Consider the following 18,635-nt stretch of genomic DNA (forward strand, 5'->3'; position numbering starts at 1 on the left):
AATGTACATTTTTCACATATTAGTTTCCATTAGAATCATAAAATCTTACAGCACAGAAGGAGGCCATTCTGCCTGGCGTGTTTGTGCTGGCTCTTTGAAAATGCTACCAACTAGTCTCACTCCCCCGCTCTTACACCATAGCCCTGCAATGTTTTTAAGTACCTTTCCCTTTTGAAAGCTTTTATTGAATCGGCTTCCACCACCCTTTCAGGCAGTGTATTCCAGACCATTAGACATTGACCGTTACAAACTTACACATTGAAGAAATCCACAAGAATGAGAGTATTGGTGGTATCAGAATCCCAGCTCAGGCATAAAACAAATCATTTGAGATGGAAAATTTACCTGCTGGGAGATCAAGGTCCTCTTCATCAACTTCATCCTCAGTTTCCATATCTTCACCATCGTCTTCGTCATCATCATCATCCTCCTCCTCCTCCTCAGCACATTCTGCATCCATATCATCATCATCAACCCACTGACCTGGCAAAAGTCCTGCTGCATCATATGAGTTACACAGAGGGCCTACAATGTGCGTGATGAAAGACTCCTGCAATTTAGCCAACTGAGGTTTCGAACGGTCCATGAAAGGGCTGATCGGTAACCCAAGACTTGCCTCTTCATCTCCCTAGATAATAGAATATATAATTGAAAAGTCAAATGTTTTAACATACGAATTCACGAGTTCCTTTTCTCCTTAAAAATTCCAAATGATTTCTTATGTGGCTTGGTTGAGAATTATTCATGTTGTGTCACACCACACAAGAACATAAATACAGAATATCAAAGATGAATAGTAGAATGAGTAAAGTACACTACTGAGCAAAACTACACTATATATTCAGGATATAATTATGCGGAGCATTCATCCCTCGTTTACTTATAACTAAAAGTAGACCAACATGGCACTTGACAGTTTTAATACATTTGAGTTAAAGAAAAGAAGAAATTCAAACCTGTTCATAGAATTCGTTGACAATGCCTTCTGTCCACTGCAGATGCAGCTCTCTGCGTTTAGCTGGACCATTGATATCAGCCAGTTTTATGCAAACTTGGCACACGAGCAGACGATCATTCTCGTTAGTCCAGTCAATTCCTGGATTGTTGACTTCATTTACCTGCTTTGACAATAGTAAATATGATTATGATTACTTGCTATTTACATTATCGATCAATCTCAAGTTTCCAGGCAATGACTACATTGTAGGAATATAGTGTTTGTATTTTACAAATGTGCAGTGTCGTAATGCAATGAGAGCCACTGGAAAATGCCAGTGGAATCTTCCAATTGTTGTGCTCTCCACTATAATTGAGGCATTTTGCATAGTTCTGAATAAATTCACTTGAATTCTGACCTGGTCTGCATGTATTGAAGAACATTTGCTTTTGACTATTAAACATACTATCAGTCAAGGTGTGCCACAGTTATTTAGTTTTTGTGGAAGTCTTTTAAGCTACATATAAGACAAAGTTCATTAGTGAGGCAGTAGAAGCAGTTTACAGACCTTAGAGTTAAACTCCGCAAGGAAGTCGAAATGTTTTTTCAAATCAGTCGCCAGGATCGCTTCGATCACCAAGAAACGAAAACGTTTGAATTCGACATGATCAAGATTTGCCAAGAAGTTGAATTCTGGACGAGACAAAAACAAGTTCCATGCAGCAGCAGAATGGTGATTCTCCAAGACAGATCTGTCATTATAAAGGACAGCCTGGAAAAGAGTGAGATTTTACAGCTACTGATAAAAGGCATCACACAAATTAACAACCATTACAACTTGCATTTACATAGTGCCCTTCATGCGGGATAGCTTTGCGGAGCACTTAAATTAAATTATTTAAACCTGCAAGGATTCGCCCCCAAATACACTTTACAACATATTCTGTGAAGTACTTTGAGACATCTCAATGACATGATAAGGTGCTATATCAAATGCAGGGATTATTATGATTATTATTATTATACATATGTGGAATTCTCAGTCTGGTTTGGGCATTCTTAAGCATGGCAATGGGTTTCTGCATGCATCAACACACCCGATTGAGATGAAAAAACAGTGCAAGATTTAATCTTTTTGTGGTCAACAACTACTGTATATTCTCTCTGGATCAGTTTATTCCAGTTAAACAAGTTGTGAATTAGAAAAAGTATGTACAGAAGTTTGTTTTGCATTTATATTACTATTGGATTAAAAGGGATTCAACAACAACAGCAGTCCTTGCATTTGATATTGCGCCTTATCACGTCGTTGAGACGTCTCAAAGCGCTTCACAGAATATGCTGTAAAGTGGAGTGACTGTGTATTTTGTGGGTGAAACACGGCAATCAATTGCTCCCAGCAGTGTCCCAACAACATTCGTGTCAATAATCAGCAATATTTAGAAGGGAGCAGATTTGTGGCTAGATTCGCAAACAAACAGGGACATCAGCAGTCTGAGAGAGTGAGGACTCCACCCCCAGTCTCTCTCCATTAACTTCACAAACAGTAATAAAATAATTAATGCAACACATTCATAACTGGCCAATTGTATCACAAGAACGTGAAATTACAGACACTAACTATTGTAAGCAATCGCCTGCCCTGGAGCTATATTCTCATCAGTTTTTAAATAAAAAAATGAAAAATATGATGAGATAAAGAAATCAATAGTGTTTTGGAAATCTTCAAACAGAATTTAAATTCTAAGACAACCTTGTAATATCCTATTTTCCGAAAAGACTGTTTTCTGTTGAAGTGTGAGTTCAAAGTCCCAATGTGGGGATTGAAACTACAACCTTCTGACCCAGGCGAGAGTACTACAAACTGAGCTTGGCTGACAACTGGCTCAAATATCTCAATCGGGATTACCAAAAAATTGATTGCTGTTTCTGAGATGACTCAATAGGAGTCTTGGTGTTGATAGGAATGTTCTTTACTTAGCCGACTATCTCACATTATACCCATGCTCGGTGTAGGTCACTTACCTGAGGTGCATTTGTTGCTACTAAGAATGCATTTGTTCGTCCAGGGTGATCATAATCGTGCATGGCAGCTGCAACGTAAAGTGCCATCAACTCCAGAGCTGGGATGTTTGATGCGAGGCAGCTATAGTTGTCATCAGAAATGACACAACTTCTGGAGGACATGTAAGCATTTCGGCCCGGTGATATTCCACTGTCTGAATCTATGGAGAAGTGCATGTTTAAATATGTATTTCAGAAAATTGGGAAAAGGATATTTACATCTCACACATATTGAAATTAAAAGAGGTGCAAGGGGTGGGCGGGGGGTAAAAAAAAATCTGAAAATGCATCCTAGAAAACATTCTCAGCATTTTTTCCAGTTGGCTTGTGATTATTTTACGAAAAGGATTGAAAATAACCGAAGCCCAACACAATTTTATGAACAGTGAAAGATATCTTGATCATCTTAATTCTATCGTTCTTTAATTAACAATAACAGGAACAAAATTACATTTATATAGCGCCTTACACATCAGAAAGAATTCCCAAAGTGCTGGGCTATCTGCCCGAATGCAAGAAATCTGACACATTAATCCTCAAAGTAGACCTTTGCAACGTTGTAATGCCTATTAAAACACAGACCTGTGTCACTTCCTGTTACATGATCACTGTGTATTTGTTGGAATCCTGGGACTGGTCGTGTTGTTAAGTACCAAACAGCATGAAGAACATCAGTGGCATGGACACGGTTGTGGTCTAATCAAAAGAGAACATGTATTAAAGGACAAACCAAAGGTAAACAAGCAAACATCTTATAAGTAATCACCTAGTCTCTTTAAAGGAGTATCATCCTCCCTGTAGAACATGCAAATACACTTCCAGCAAGTTAGTTGGACCGTGTTCAGGAATGGGAATCCTAGACAATACTCTAGGATTTTCTCTCTCCAATACTCTCATTAATACAATACATATAGTCACCAAATTGGGATAAAACCTATTACCTACAATAAAATCATGTACGTTATATCACCAGAAACTCTTTATATAACAAATATGCAAAGACAAGGAGCTATACTTACAAGGAATGTCACGATAGCCAGACTCCAATACACGAAAGTAGGTCATAAACTCCCGAATAGGGATTTTAAACAGGTCAAATAAGCCAGTATCTTGAAACAAGGAATAAATGACCTAAATACAAAATGGTTTTGTTGGTTACTGATAATCACAAACCAAGTGTGCACAGTATATTTTGTTTGCAGATGCAGAATTCCCCATATTTTGACTGCCAAGGTACAATTTGTCACTCACTTTTTTCTGCCGATTTATTTCCTTTAACTTTCACTCCTCCAGTGAGTTAGCACTGGTTACAGCACTGCCCCTGAAGGCAAGAGGCAGTGAAGGAAACTAAATGGGTCATTAGTACCATGAATCAATGGCTACTTGGCTGAGGTGCCAGAAAGCAACTGCACCAGTTAAACTGGAGATCTCAGTGCGTTTAGAACATTGAAGAGGAGAAAGCAAAAACATTTTTTTAATGCTCAAATTTATTGGATCATCTCCACAGAAAAGCATCACAAAAAGGCACCATAGCCTTCTGGGCCTTCTGCATCTCTCAATTTTTAAGAGTTTAATTTTAATGCTGCAATACCCATCAACTTCACCTGAAAAAACATCTGAAATTTAAAATCGGATTATCTACCGAAAACTATCTAAGCAAAGTGCTCGGCTTTATTTGTTGTTTTGATGTGTGTTACAAAAGTCAAGATCCCCTGACAAATCTGGTTTGCAAATGGCAATGACCTCTTGCTTCACCCATTCTTTGTTCCACGATTGCTATGAATAAGCAATTGGGAACAAAGGTCACTGTACACAAGTTAAAGGAATTCAATCTCAGCTATGAATATATCTTCCAAATATCAGCTGAACTGAGGTATTTTGGCGAATTCTATAATGTAATTACTTTTAAAACTATGTTCCAGCAGTCTGAATTCCAGCAGTCAGTTTTCTTTAGTATATAAAGTTGCTTGCAACAAAATCAACTTGAACACAACATTGACAAAACACAATACGAGCCGGGAAACTAACCTGACTAAGAATTTTTCCGGATTTGCCACCTGTCACCTCCACAAGCTCAAAAATTGGAAAATTCCAATTATTTAACTTTTCCATGTACATCTTGGTATTCTGCATTTCCAACGGTTCAAGCAAAAAATCTGGCAACTGATGCAGATTGGGAAACAGAACATCACTGTTTTTGATGTTTGATTACACCACATTATTGCAATGTCACATTGCCACAACAAAATGTACATTGTGTTAATTAATACAATAACCCCCCAAACGTTGGGTGGAATTCTCTCATTCTAAAATAACAGATGAGAATGCTGTTATATTCCTCAACAACCTCACCCCACTCCCCAATCACAGTGTGAAATTATAGTCCCAGCAGTTGATCGAGTGATTATAGACAAGTTTGGGATTTGAACTGTTAAAAAGCAAAGCTCTTTCATATCAAATTATAATTCATAATTGAATTCATAAGCACATCGAACTAAATATCTCAGCATTTCCGTAATATAAAAATTGATCAAATCCCAATTTCTTTTTTAAAAAAAAGAGATACATGCATACATACTGACTACACCATATTCTGGTGAACAGTCAGAGTTTGGTTTTGCATTAAACCTTACAGACCAAAAACATAGTCAGGCCTCAGTTTGTGCCAAGCTAGGGGTGTAATAGGGGTGCTACAACTGCCCTCGGGGCCAATGGGCTCAGGGGTGATAGGGAAGAAAAATCAGCCAGGACTTCTATTCACTATCCAGTGTCTCCCTGATGCAAAGAATATGTACACAAACTTTGGATGAGAATGGGACCAAGCTCAGTTTGATGCTCTTCACAATTGAAAAGCTTGCCAACACTCAACAGCTTGGCTCAATTGAGTAAGGTGCTGAGGCTACTGTCGCCAATGAAATCACATACTGCAAGAGTAGCAGAGGAAAGAAATGGGCCCCAAAACATGTAAACACACACACAGGCAACTGTTTCCAAAGGTAATGTTAAAATACATACACACACACAAAAAGAAATGATGCCTAAATCCACTGTGCTATTATACGCAGCAATCTTTGTTGTTAACAGCTGATCAATAAGCAAACCATTTTGGAGTATCTTACCTGTGTCTGTTGATCACTGTGATCTGTACATCTCCTGGAACGCTCATTTTCCACCTCTTCACTGCTCTCTGCCCCCAGTGTGTGTCCCGGTTCCTTTGATCCACTGTTGCCAGCGGAATTTTCTGAACCTTCATCTTAAAAATACATGTATATAAAAACAAAACCACAAATTCTTTAAAAATTCATTATTCAACCCTTAGACAAAGGCAATTTCACAACACAAAACTTTGGTCCATTGAGAAACAATTTTTTTCCCTGTTCATGCATGTATGAATTTTGTATTCATTTAAAAAGTTTGAAAAGTGTAACTTATACACGGATATATCTAACACCTTCACAAACTCTCATATTTTAACAAATTTACCTTGTCTTTTGACACTTTGTGGTGATTCTGCTACAGACTGTAAACCACTGTCTCCCATGTCTATGTTTTGAACTGATCTAGGCATCTGTCGCCCACAACTAGAATAAGATTTTTGAAAGAGAAAAAATGAGAAAGGTTATATAGAATTTGTCATTCTAAGTTTACTTGTTCACATTTTCCCAATAATCCAGTGAGCTATCAAATTGACTTCCTGATCTAATCGGTCATTATTTATTAAATAAACTGGATTGCCAAGATTTAAAAGTGTAGCTTAGCTATTACAACTACAGATTGCATTTGATACAATTCTTACTGCTCAGAACAGTGAAATGTTCTTCAAAATATTTTGCCACATGAGTATACCTGGAAACCCAATGATGCCTTAACAGATCTTTTTGAGAGCAGCTATACTGAAGCCCATAAAACAGTCACTCCTTCATAATAGGATAATTACAATAATTTGAGGAAATCCTTTGAAGTGGCTTGGGATATCCTCTGACATAAGAGGTGCTATATCAAATGATAGAATTATAATTATAAATTATTATTATGCTTTAACAAGTCCTCAGGATTCTTTATGTGCAGACACTTATAAAACGCGGGTTGTTTCTAAACTTGGCTGTTAAAAAACACAGATTTTAGGCAAAACTATTCTCCCGTTTTGTGGGTAAACTGTTGAAAGTGGCCATGAATGAGAACGGGCAAAAAGAGTGATTAGTCTCGTTATCAAGTAAATCCCTATTGGAAGAGACATTGAATTCAGGTTCCCTGAATCACAAAAAAAACATTCTATTCTGACATTACTGATCAAGTTGAAAGTTGAGAACACAAAACAACAACAACAGCGTCCCAGAGAACTGGACAATCAGGGGTTTGGACCTGAACGAGGTCCAAGTGCAGGTCAATGTAGTGTCCAGGAAAGCAGAATTCTCTGTTCCACACTCTGTTAAATAAACAGCTTTTTTGTTCCCCCCCACCCACGGAAGAACCGATGTACAAATAAACAAAAACAAGTACATTTTTCCAAGATTAAAACAAAATTGATGTTTGACTTGCAGGCAAGGTGTCAATGTATACAAATGAGAGGGCAAATAAGCAAAGACAGCTTTGATAAACAAAAGTTGGGAGAAAAATTGATCAACATGTCTGTAAAATGCAATACATATGAAACAAATAATGTTATAATATTGTGATAAATATGTTATTGCTGTGACAAACCGATAAGATCATTTGCATGACAAACTAAAAGCCCGTCCATCAAATCAAAGGTAAACGTGTTGCAAATTTGAACAAGTGAAACTGGGATTCCTTGTATTTTTGTACCATTTCACCAATGAGACCATCAGTAAGTAAGAAGCTTGCAAAAGCGCTCTGAAAAGGTTGAGGATTGTTGAAGCTGCAGCCCATGACCGGATTCAAAACCCTTTCTCGTACTGCCAGAGGCTTCTGTATTGCATTGTTAATAAATTTAGTGACACCTAGTGGGCACACAAAGGTATTTAAAGCACAAACTTTACAGCACTGGCCATTTCGCCATCTTTGTGGCAAAGTAGCTCTTGATTATTTAAAAAAATTCTTGCTTAATAAATGAATTTGTGACTGATATTCAGTCAAACATCATGGATCGTTTTCACTTACTGCAACATATTTATTAATAACTAACTGTTCCCCCCTTCAGTAATCATCTGAAAATACAGACGAGTTGGCCTGTTTCTGTGCTGTAACGTTCTATGTCATTCAAAATGTACCTGCTGCAGAGAAGAGATGTTCTAAATGATGGCTGAAAGTCTGAAGGATTAAGTGTGTGTCCAAGCTGTTTGTGCAGAGTCATACTGGGCTTGGTCAGTATGTCAGCTGTGTCAGGAAACTCGACTGGTAAGCGACTCAAACTAGCCACTGCCCCAGGTCCATGGCTGGGAGAGTTCACAGGACTCAGGCTAGGCGAAGTTCCTGGGAGACAAAAAGGACTCATTAGTTTATTCATCAGCATCACATAAGAGTTTCTCTCATCAAACCTTTTGTGATGTGTGACTGTGTAACCCTTTATTCTTTCAGATTATTTTGCTCTCCTTTCTGTCAAGATTATACAGTGTTCCAGGTTACCAGCATCCAGGCTTCCACCATGCCATCTGAACCAGCTGCTGAAACCCTCCACCCAACATTCATAACAGTAGTCACATATTGCCAGTAATCAGAAGTGCACCAGGTCTGTGTAGTTGATGCCAACACTGAAAGATTTTAAAGAGTAAAACCAAAACCTAAAAGTACTGATTGGTGCAAAAAAATTTCTTTGACTGACCTTCACACTGATTTCTACAATTTTTTGCACCAATCAGTACTTTTAGGTTTTGGTTTTTCCAAAATAACGTTTGTAATTTTAGCAATTCACAGCATTTGGCAGTGTGGCACAAGACTGCATAAAATCCAGCATGCACAATAGCTTGTGCGATACAATTGTGCAGATAAGCAAAGCAAAGATCCCACTTGGTTACCTGCTCGTCTGGATCCAAGGTGATGTGATGTTAAAGATAAGGAAGCAGATCGAGATTTAGGGATTGTCAGCAGGTTTGAGCTCGAAGGTCCATTTGCCTGTGACCCTATGCCACAAGTACTTGAAAAAGGAAAAGGCACATCAGTTAAAACATTATTATAACTCTGATGGCATAAACATGCTTTCAATGTCTGTTTGATAGAAAATATACATTTCTATTGAAACTTTTGTAACTCTTTTAGACAGTATTATTTACGTACAATCTGCAAACTTTCACACAAATAAAAACACTGATACATGTTATAATAATAATAATAATAATAATCCTTGCATTTGATATAGCGCTTTTCACGTCAGGAGGACGTCCCAAAGCGCTTCACAGAACACACTGTAAAGTGAATTGACTGTATATTTGTGGGCGAACGCGGCAGCCAATTGCGCACAGCAATGTCCCACAAACAGTCGTAGATTGAAAATGACCAATTTTAATTATTGTTTTGGTTTTTTGGAGGGATTATTATTAGGCGTGTGGAGTAAGGAAACTTGCCCAAGGTTTCGCCCTGACTGGAATTGAACTCAGGTCTCTCACTTGCAAAGCGAGTGCTCTAACCACTGAGCTACAGGACTCAGGAGACAGGATTTATTACAGATGTTCTAAAAGATGTAAATTATATTTATCTTTGCAGTTGATATAACACCTTTCACATCAGGAGGATGTCTCAAACAGCTTCACAGGATTCATTATAAAGTCTATATATTCTGCAGGTGAACACAGCAGCCAATTTGAAGAAAGCAATATCCCACAAATAGCCTTGAAGTGAACAGGGATTGTTGGCCAGCGGGATGTCTTTTGGAATTGTGCCATGGGCTGTATTATCCACCTGATTAGGCAGGTGGGACCTCGGTTTAATGTCTCATCCAAATGACAGCACCTCCAACAATTCAGCATCTCCTCATCACTGCATTGGAGTGACAGCCCAGACTATACAAGTTCAAAGTCCTGATGTGGAGCTTGAAATCATGGCCTACTGACTTGTGAGTTGAGAGCGTTACCAACAAAGCCAGACTGACATCACACTTTTCAGTTTAACACCCGCTTCAGCAATTCAAATGAATTCTATTTTCTTTGAAATAAAAGCAGCATGCAATTTTGAATAGCTCCATTATTAGATAGGTTGCTGAGGTGATAACAGGAACTTTTCAAAGGCCAGCAACTCAACTCATATGACACAATATCTCTAAATAGGGGATTCTAAAATACTGGGGAATTTATGAAAGTATTTTGCAGGATTTATTACAGATTTTCTTAGCATTCAATTTGATGTTCTGGTTTTATTCACAATAAATTATTACACTTTGATGAAGTTTGTGAATAATGCCAGGCAATGGGTTGAGAGATCACAACCAATGTCCTGCTTGTCACCTGTGAATAATCACAAATATCCTAAGTGATAGTTTGCAGCAGGAATGTGGATCAATTATCACACAAACAGCGATAGCTTAATGAGACAGTATGCTTTATCCTTTTAGAAGGCTTGATCCACTTAAAGAGTAGCAGTCATAAGTCAAGGAGAAAATCACAAGTGGATAAAATATGATTTGTACATGTCTTAGATTTTCGTAATGTTTGCTTGTAACAAATTAGAGCTTCTTTGCATGTTCAAATATAAAATTCTCAGGAGTTATTACACAAGAAATATAAGGGTTTTACAATGCTAAATAAACCAGATCTTTCACACGATTTTGTCCTTCATCAAAAGATAAGCTAAATACATGAACGCACACACCTGTGCCATACTGACATTATCAAATGCCAGATTATAATGGATGATTTATTTTATATTTGTCAAATTTATTTCCTAAATGTCAGATCATTTCTTCTCAAACAGTCATTGAAGGTCAACATGCACAATCTGAAGCCTTTAATCATATAACCTGGAACAAACAAGGGCAAAGTGCATTCTTAAGAAAACTGCAGGCGAAATCAAAACCTTGACCGTTAAATTATCTAAAAGTGGGTGAATATATTTATGTTTGGCTCTATGTACAAATAAACAGTTCATCTGCACAGCCTGGACTGAAATCAAACAATATAAAAGTATAAGTTGCAATTGTATATAGGTTTTAAACTACATGCATTGTTCCCTCAACATTTTTTTAAAAAAACGAAGGTGACTGGGTGTTTCTTTTCAAATACTAAATCCCTTCTACTCTGCAGTATTCCATAATTCAACGGGCAACAGGTTGTGAGACTACTCATAAAAGTTATTTTACCTGATCCCTGGAAAAAGCACAATCCAGAATCTCTTACTGCTAAGAGTATTCCCTTCCTCCCTGTGAACGTAACCTGATTTCCTGGCTCAGATTAGAAACTGTGCACGTGAGGATTCACGGATATGAACTTATCCCTTACCTTCATGTGAAATGATATAAAAATAGTAATTTAACAGAAGCCAGAAAACAGCCATGAAGTGAATGACTAATTTTACCTGGGAATTGTTGACCAAGGAATAATTCTTTTCTGTTTTGTTTTAATGGATCTCTAATGTATCTTTAATGTACATCAGTTTAAAAAAAGTGACCAGCCAAAGGAATTTACCTGGACCCACCTGCACACCAAGGTGTAACAGTATATTAACACTTTAGTAACATTAATTGCGTATGCAACTCTTGCAATGTGCAGTTTGTTTCAGCAACACAGTGTGTGAGGATAATATGCATGACATCGATCGGCTCAGGAATAATATAGCTACACTTGCTGGCAGTCATATTACTCCCAGCACTATCTCCAATTGACATATTCACCAAGAGGTATTCTCACAAAAATGGCACAGGCAATAAAAGGTACAAAAATTCTTCAAATGGTTAATTACTGCTTTAGTGGACATATAGTTTTGTGAATATTCTATCTAGTGAACGTTAAAGGTCTCATCACATTATCAAAAAAAAGTGATCTTTTCCTGCTATCCTGCCCAATAAGCCTCCAGATTAATTGGTCATTGTAGGGCCTAGCTGGTGCAAATAGCTGCTGTGTTTGCCTGCAAGAAGTCATTATTCTTGACAGTAGTTACCTCTTAAGCACTTTGAGGTATTGATTCAAGAAGATGGTATAACAATGCAAGTTCTTTCTTCTATACTGCATGAAACTTGTTATGTTGCTGATGTATTTTGGCAAGCAATATTTAATTTAAGAGATTCACCCCTTCCAGCGACCCAAAAAGAGTTTACAACAGATTTTTATAACATGCCACTGCAATGTCATGGGCTGCATCGTTCATCCCAGGAGGTATTGCCTAGATACAATGTTCACAAAACTATTTTGATTCCATATATGGCAAAACAGAATGTGCTCGCTCTTTTACCTCTTGGAATAATCCTGTTCACAATACCTAATTTGAGTGGAACAAAATAGAAAGAAATTCTAATAAAGTGAGTGAGCCAGTCTTTTGCATAAACACCCTCTATTTATTCCTGATGTATACAAAACATAAAACTGAGATAAGATCGGCTGAGTACATGTTCCATTAGATTTTCTTAAACTTTGTAAGTGTGCAATATACATTAAACAATATGCAACTTAAAGGTATTAAGGAGTTCTTCACATTCTACTGGAAATATGTATGTGAATACTGGGGTAGATTGGCTTGTTCAAAATGAACTCCTATATAGTTCAATCCTACCACCTAGTGGAATGAATATAAATAGCACACAAATGTGTAAAATTTAGATCATGTAACAAAGGAAAATGTACACTCCTGACATTGAGAACTTTGATAAAATGTTCATTTCACAGGGACCTCCTTAGCCTGATCAATAAAAGTGCCAATGAGTGAGGCCCTCAAATTATCATTATGAACTATTCATATGTGGAAAACTTTTAAATTAAACGTTCTTTGCTGTGAAGATATTAAAGAAACAAGACGGGAAGATGGAGGATACATGTATATTTTATAGAAGTGCAAAAACAAGGAATTACATGAACACTGCCAGCTTCATATCTGCTAATGGTTTCTCCTCTCGCCCCCGCACTGTCATGTGTGGCATTCCTAGGGGCTCTATCCTCGGTTCTCTCTTTAATACAGTAAAACTTATCTTTATAAATTGTATAATCACATAAGCTGTGCATCCACCCAAGCACCATTCAGTTTCCTATCAAAACCACTTACCACTTTGCACTAGTCATGTTTATCACCTCTAAATTTACAATGCCACTCCCGTACCCTCCATTACTACTGCACTTACTGGTTGCACTGAATTACAGGAAATGACATCCTGACCTGGCTCCACTGGCTCCCCACGCTTTGAAGGATCAAGTTCAGGATTCCTATCCTCACTTTTAAATCCCACCACAGTCTTGCCCCACCCTACCCCTGTGACCTTCCAAAACCCTACCATTCGTCATTTGTCAGGCAGTGGCCTGCTTCACATCCCTCGCCCTGCCCACTCCATTATCGGCAGTCAGGCATCTTTTAAGATCCATTTCAGAACATTCCTCTTTGACCGTGCCTTCAGTCATCTTCACACCCCCTTCCCCCCCTGGCCCTCATCCCTACCAAATCCAACTCGCAGCTCGGGTGCAAACCCTGGGCAGCACAGTGCCTTGGTCCCTCCTCAGGTCCTCCCAATGTGAAAGGCGCTATATAAATGCAATTTGTTGTTGGAATTTGTGACCAATAAGTAGTATGAATAAAATAATCATAATATAATAATCCTTTCATTTGACATACCGCCTTATCATGTCGTTGAGACGTCTCAAAGCGCTTCACAGAATATATTGTGAAGTGAATTATTTGTGCATTTTGTGAGCAAAGTATAGGTAAACAAATGTATTCAGCTATTTTACCCTAGAAGAGAAACTTATTAACTTATAAATTAAATTCCAAGTATAACTAAAACGTAAATGTTTGACACAATTCGTAAAGGTATAGATTACCTCATAATTCCACTCTCCGCATGAGGCTTCATCCCATTGCTTCGGTCCCACCTGAGAGGGGCGGGTTCCATTGTGGGGAGGCCAGTGGCTGACGTTGTGGTTGTCCACGTTCCTGTATTTCTTCTCAGTTGTCCTGTAGGTAAGCTTCTTCTCAGACGCTTTTTGTGGTTTTGTGTGAGTGTGTGTGTATTGGGGAGGGGAAGAGAGAAAAAAAAATATTTAATTGAAAATATGACATGTAATGTAGCCTGGCTTTGCTCATGAACATGACCATGAGAAACTGTCATAATATTATAACCTGTTCTGACAGCGATGATAATCACTGGATAGATAAATATTTTTGGTGGAAAAGGAATATATATATTTTTTAAGGTCTCCAGACTCAAATTTCATGCAAAATAGCAAATAACACTTGATGAGCATTCTCTGATAATGGCTTTGAGTGTGGTATTTACATGTGGTCATTCATTCCAGCACAGTTACCAACTTGTCACAACTCTTCTTTCTCTTCTCTTGCACTCCCACTTCTCTCACCCCACCCCCAGTCCCACACACAACACACCCATACATACAACACACACACACACACATACAACACACACACGCAAAATTTTGTTAGGCTTTAGAACTTAGAAATTACTAAAAACAAACCTGTAAAAGTGCTTTCAACTTGATACAACTCTCTTTGCAGACCAGAGGGAATGACAACAGCTTCAAGGTGTGTACTTAACAAACTGAGCAAAGAGGAATCGTTTCACATTCTACAGTGCTTTCAACCCAATGACAAATCGTGAAGGATGATTTCCTACAACTTGAACTTCTCTCATCTCAATAGCATTGCTTATTCATATCACACACTTTAATGAACAGTTCATATACTTATCTAACCTTTGGAAATACCCTTTCCCCTTTATCTGACAAGTCATCCATTTCCACACAAGGGTACGAATCGGAGAACGATGTCAGCGGATTCACTTTTGGTCGATGCGTATTAGAGAAGGTAAGCTGGGAGCCAATGAGGCTGCTGATGGTTCGCAGAGAGGAGGTGACATTGGAAGGCAGGGAAAGGTCAGCAAGCAGGTCTGTCACCAAACTGTGAGCCTCACTCATAACTGCAAGATCCACAGCGTACCCACTGGTGGAATTCTGAAACAAAATGTACAGGGTTATTGTCACTGATGTCATTTTTATGTCATTGATTGTTAGATCTCTTTAGCCATTTGCATCTGGTTTGCAATATTACAATCATACAGTAATTTGGGTCGCCGTCAAAGCCTTCCATATACTCCAGTTGCTGTACAAACATAACAGAGCTACAGTGCTCCTTACAAGGACACTTAGCAAGTAAAACTTTGAATAAGGAGAACGTGCTGGCTGCTGGATTCACCACTTTGCATGCTGCTTAGATGACTTCATTAACAGTTGAAACAATCAGTATAAATAATTCCAGCAGAAATATTTTATCTCATATAACGTCCTGAAGAAATCCATTTACAGGCAAGGCATCTGCTGCTCAAAAAAAAAACTTAAATTCATTACGTTTACCTATTTAAAAAGAAAAATACCTGAGATATCCAAGAGTGTTGTAGTTTATTATTTTCAGCCTGCAAGTATTCAACAGGTGGAGATGAGGCTAATAATTAAGGTGGAAGGCGAACTGGATGGACCTTGGCCTTTTTCGTCTAGCATTTCTTATGTAATGTTTCATAGATTCATAGAATGTTACGGCACAGAAGGAGGCCATTCGGCCCATCGAGTCTGTGCCGGCTCTTGACAGAGCAAGTCACTTTCACTAACCCCAATCACCAGCTTTCTCCCCATAACCCTGCAAACCCGTCTTCCCCAGATACCTATCCAGTTCTCTCTTAAAAGCTGTTATCGAATCGGACTTCACTACCCTTTCAGGCAGATCATTCCAAATTCGAACAACTGTTAAATCACTCTTTGATGTAAGTCACCATACGACCTGCATTACTATTACACATTTACTGAAATCGTGGGGCAAATCAGTCATTTTGAGGTTGAAGTTGCTGATGAACACTAGGAAATATTGTGCCTTATGCTGGATTAAGATATGTTGTCAGACAAAATAAATGAAAGTCAACACCAAGTACATCTAAAACCAAAATTGTAGAGAATAGACTCATTTCCAAAAGAACGCTTCATTTTCTTTTTAGCTAAGCATATGGCCTTACATTAATATCTTAACGCAGATTTTTCTACAAAAATGGCTAGTCAAGTGTTCACTGCCTCAGCCTCGCAACGGTGCAACAGTAGTAGACTAACTAATACCGGTGTGAGTTGTAATTTGGCATCTGTATGAATAGGTGACTTTTGGGATGCAAACTGACACTGCTTTGGCTTTACACTGGTTGTCACCAGTGAGGAACCAACTTTGGAGACTTGATAAATGTACACGACCTTCATTAAATTGTAAAAAAAAAAGCTTGAGTGAATTAAATTTCTAATGTCATAAAATATCATCGGCAGAAAGTATTTTCTAATTTGCACTTCGCCAGTGGTTAACCACATCTTTGTACATGCAGTTAAGCACAAATGCCTTTTCATCAGTTGAGATGAGGGCAATATAGTTCACTCCTCGCCTCCTCTACCTCTCTGAAAAAAGGTACTGGGTATCACCAGGACGTATGAATGACATCGGTGGTTTTATCATAAAAATAACTTTGTGCTAACACTGCTTCTTACCACTAGATGGCTGCACTGCACCAAGTCCTGCAAAGGAGTTGTAGCAAGCTACACAGAAACTGATTGCCAATCAAAATCATATGCTTTATTATCATCAGTTCATCTTTCAGGGTATTTCTTATAATATTGCTGCTATTATTGTTAGAAACCTCAGCTCACGCTGTTGAAGCTTACTAAGCAAACGGCAAAACAGAGTGTAACGGTAATTCAGGTTCACTGCTTTCAGTCTCTCCAGTCAAGTGCCATCTGTGCTGCTCAGTGCCTCTCAGCAACAGTATGTTGAGATGAGGATCATAAGCCTCTCGGCGACATGCAAAAGCCTTTATTTTGCCACTGCATGCCACAACACATTAACAAATCAACTTGCTAAGGCTACCCTGCTGCAAACTAAATATTCCCTAATCAACACATCGGAAAGCATATTTCAGCAATGCAGTATGGCGTTCTCCTTCATAGTTCTCCCTGGGTCAGCAATTGCTTAACGTGAGTGACACTGCGAGCAATTCTTGAAAGTCAATTCATCCTACCTGTTACACTTCAGAACTGTACAATCCAACAATGCCACAACTATGCAAAACGTTGAGCTATTAATCTCCACTCTGTTAATTATTCTGCACTGTAGTTATCCAGAAACAAACACAAAAAAAGTTATAATTATTTTTGTCCCCGAAATAAAATAATTCTACCTCAATATTTGAGGCATATTTTTCGTCTAATGCATGACACCAACTTAGAAAGATAAAACCAAAGCCCAGAATTTAACATAACAACCTCGCCAGCTATATCCCCTCCTGTTAACTCAAATCAAAATGTCATCAATATTGCCTATCTATTCAGAGCTTTTGTTACACTGTATTAACTGATATTTTGCAAATTATCGAATCTCATACTTTTCCACTAACAGCTTGCACTGATTTTGGTTGACATTTGAGACAATGGAATTAATTAACTTTTGGTAAATAAATATTTTTTCCAAAAACATTTTAATGCCATCCACAGATTAGAAACAGATGAAAACATAAAAAAGCATTTTGATTTGTACATAATAGTTCCAAAGTTGTTATCCTAATTGCTAGAGTAGTTAGATCAGCAAACCATGAAAATATAATAGCTGGGGACCTACAATTGATTTGCCAGTTGGGAAGCTTATGTGTTCACGTAACATGATTTACATGTAAACATATGGCAGGCTGGCTAGACAACCATCCAAGGAACGTGACTGGGCAAACTATCCGTTCATAGACATGTTCCAATGTATATGATCCAAGTCTTTTAAATGCTGCATGATATAGATGATATACATTCAAGATGGTTATTTAACTAGGTATTTAACTAATTTATGGAACAGAAGCAGTTGTGATTCTTTAACTTTTTATAAAGGCACTGAGGCATCTGCATGGGAAAGAGATTGGAAGTTATTGGAGTATTTACAGGCTGAGATAAACAAGGGGCATAATTATTTCTAAGCTTTATAGCTGTTGGGATAGCCATAAATCAAATGTATGTGGAGGGAAGAAGACCAGAGTTTAAAGAGGGACATTTGGGACGGGAAGAATATTCTGCAATTTTAGCTCGATTATCTTCGATCAGGAACTATCTATGTAGAACTTTCCCCAGGAGAGACAGTAGGTGGTTATAGTCCATGTTAGATAGGGTAGGCTTTGGGTGGTGTGGAAGGAATGGCTGGGAGTTCTTGCGAATGTGATTGTGAGCAGAAGCAATCACACACCACTGATTTACTTCAGGGGAGTAAATGCAGGAGATTCACCTCAGTTTAGTTTAAAAGCTTGAAATGCATGTCCTCGTACATTAGAAGTTGACCAAAGCTGGGTACTGTAATTATCAATAAAAAATCCTTGAAATAGGGAAATTTGGGAAATAGGGAAATCCTTGAAATCTGTTTGGATTCATGATTATTGCCTACAAGTAGCTGAATAGAGACCAACCCCGTTATAAGATGCTTCAGCTTAGCGCAGGACTGCTAACAGCACATTGTGGACCTCATTGAATACTGCAAATGT

At 38.1% G+C, this 18,635-nt stretch overlaps 1 protein-coding gene across 2 annotated transcripts in view; it reads right to left on the reverse strand.

The window, feature by feature from the left end:
• The window catches only part of pde3b (phosphodiesterase 3B), a 112,577-nt gene that overhangs the window by 2,282 nt on the left and 91,660 nt on the right, over window positions 1-18,635 (reverse strand). Inside the window, exons 3-15 of one of the 2 annotated variants that reach the window (XM_007887531.2) lie at window positions 14,797-15,054; window positions 13,909-14,066; window positions 8,977-9,095; window positions 8,233-8,434; window positions 6,485-6,582; window positions 6,121-6,254; window positions 5,030-5,164; window positions 4,021-4,132; window positions 3,584-3,697; window positions 2,963-3,162; window positions 1,506-1,709; window positions 957-1,118; window positions 346-628 (exon numbers count right to left, since the gene is read on the reverse strand). In XM_007887531.2, the coding sequence (XP_007885722.1) occupies window positions 346-628; window positions 957-1,118; window positions 1,506-1,709; window positions 2,963-3,162; window positions 3,584-3,697; window positions 4,021-4,132; window positions 5,030-5,164; window positions 6,121-6,254; window positions 6,485-6,582; window positions 8,233-8,434; window positions 8,977-9,095; window positions 13,909-14,066; window positions 14,797-15,054 (2,179 nt within the window). Of the gene's footprint in view, window positions 1-345; window positions 629-956; window positions 1,122-1,505; window positions 1,710-2,962; window positions 3,163-3,583; window positions 3,698-4,020; window positions 4,133-5,029; window positions 5,165-6,120; window positions 6,255-6,484; window positions 6,583-8,232; window positions 8,435-8,976; window positions 9,096-13,908; window positions 14,067-14,796; window positions 15,055-18,635 lie in introns of both variants that reach the window. The other variant, XM_007887530.2, reaches the window with a different exon arrangement.

The sequence above is a fragment of the Callorhinchus milii genome, unplaced genomic scaffold (genome assembly GCF_018977255.1).
Source record: "Callorhinchus milii isolate IMCB2004 unplaced genomic scaffold, IMCB_Cmil_1.0 Scaffold17, whole genome shotgun sequence".
NCBI lineage: Eukaryota > Metazoa > Chordata > Chondrichthyes > Chimaeriformes > Callorhinchidae > Callorhinchus > Callorhinchus milii.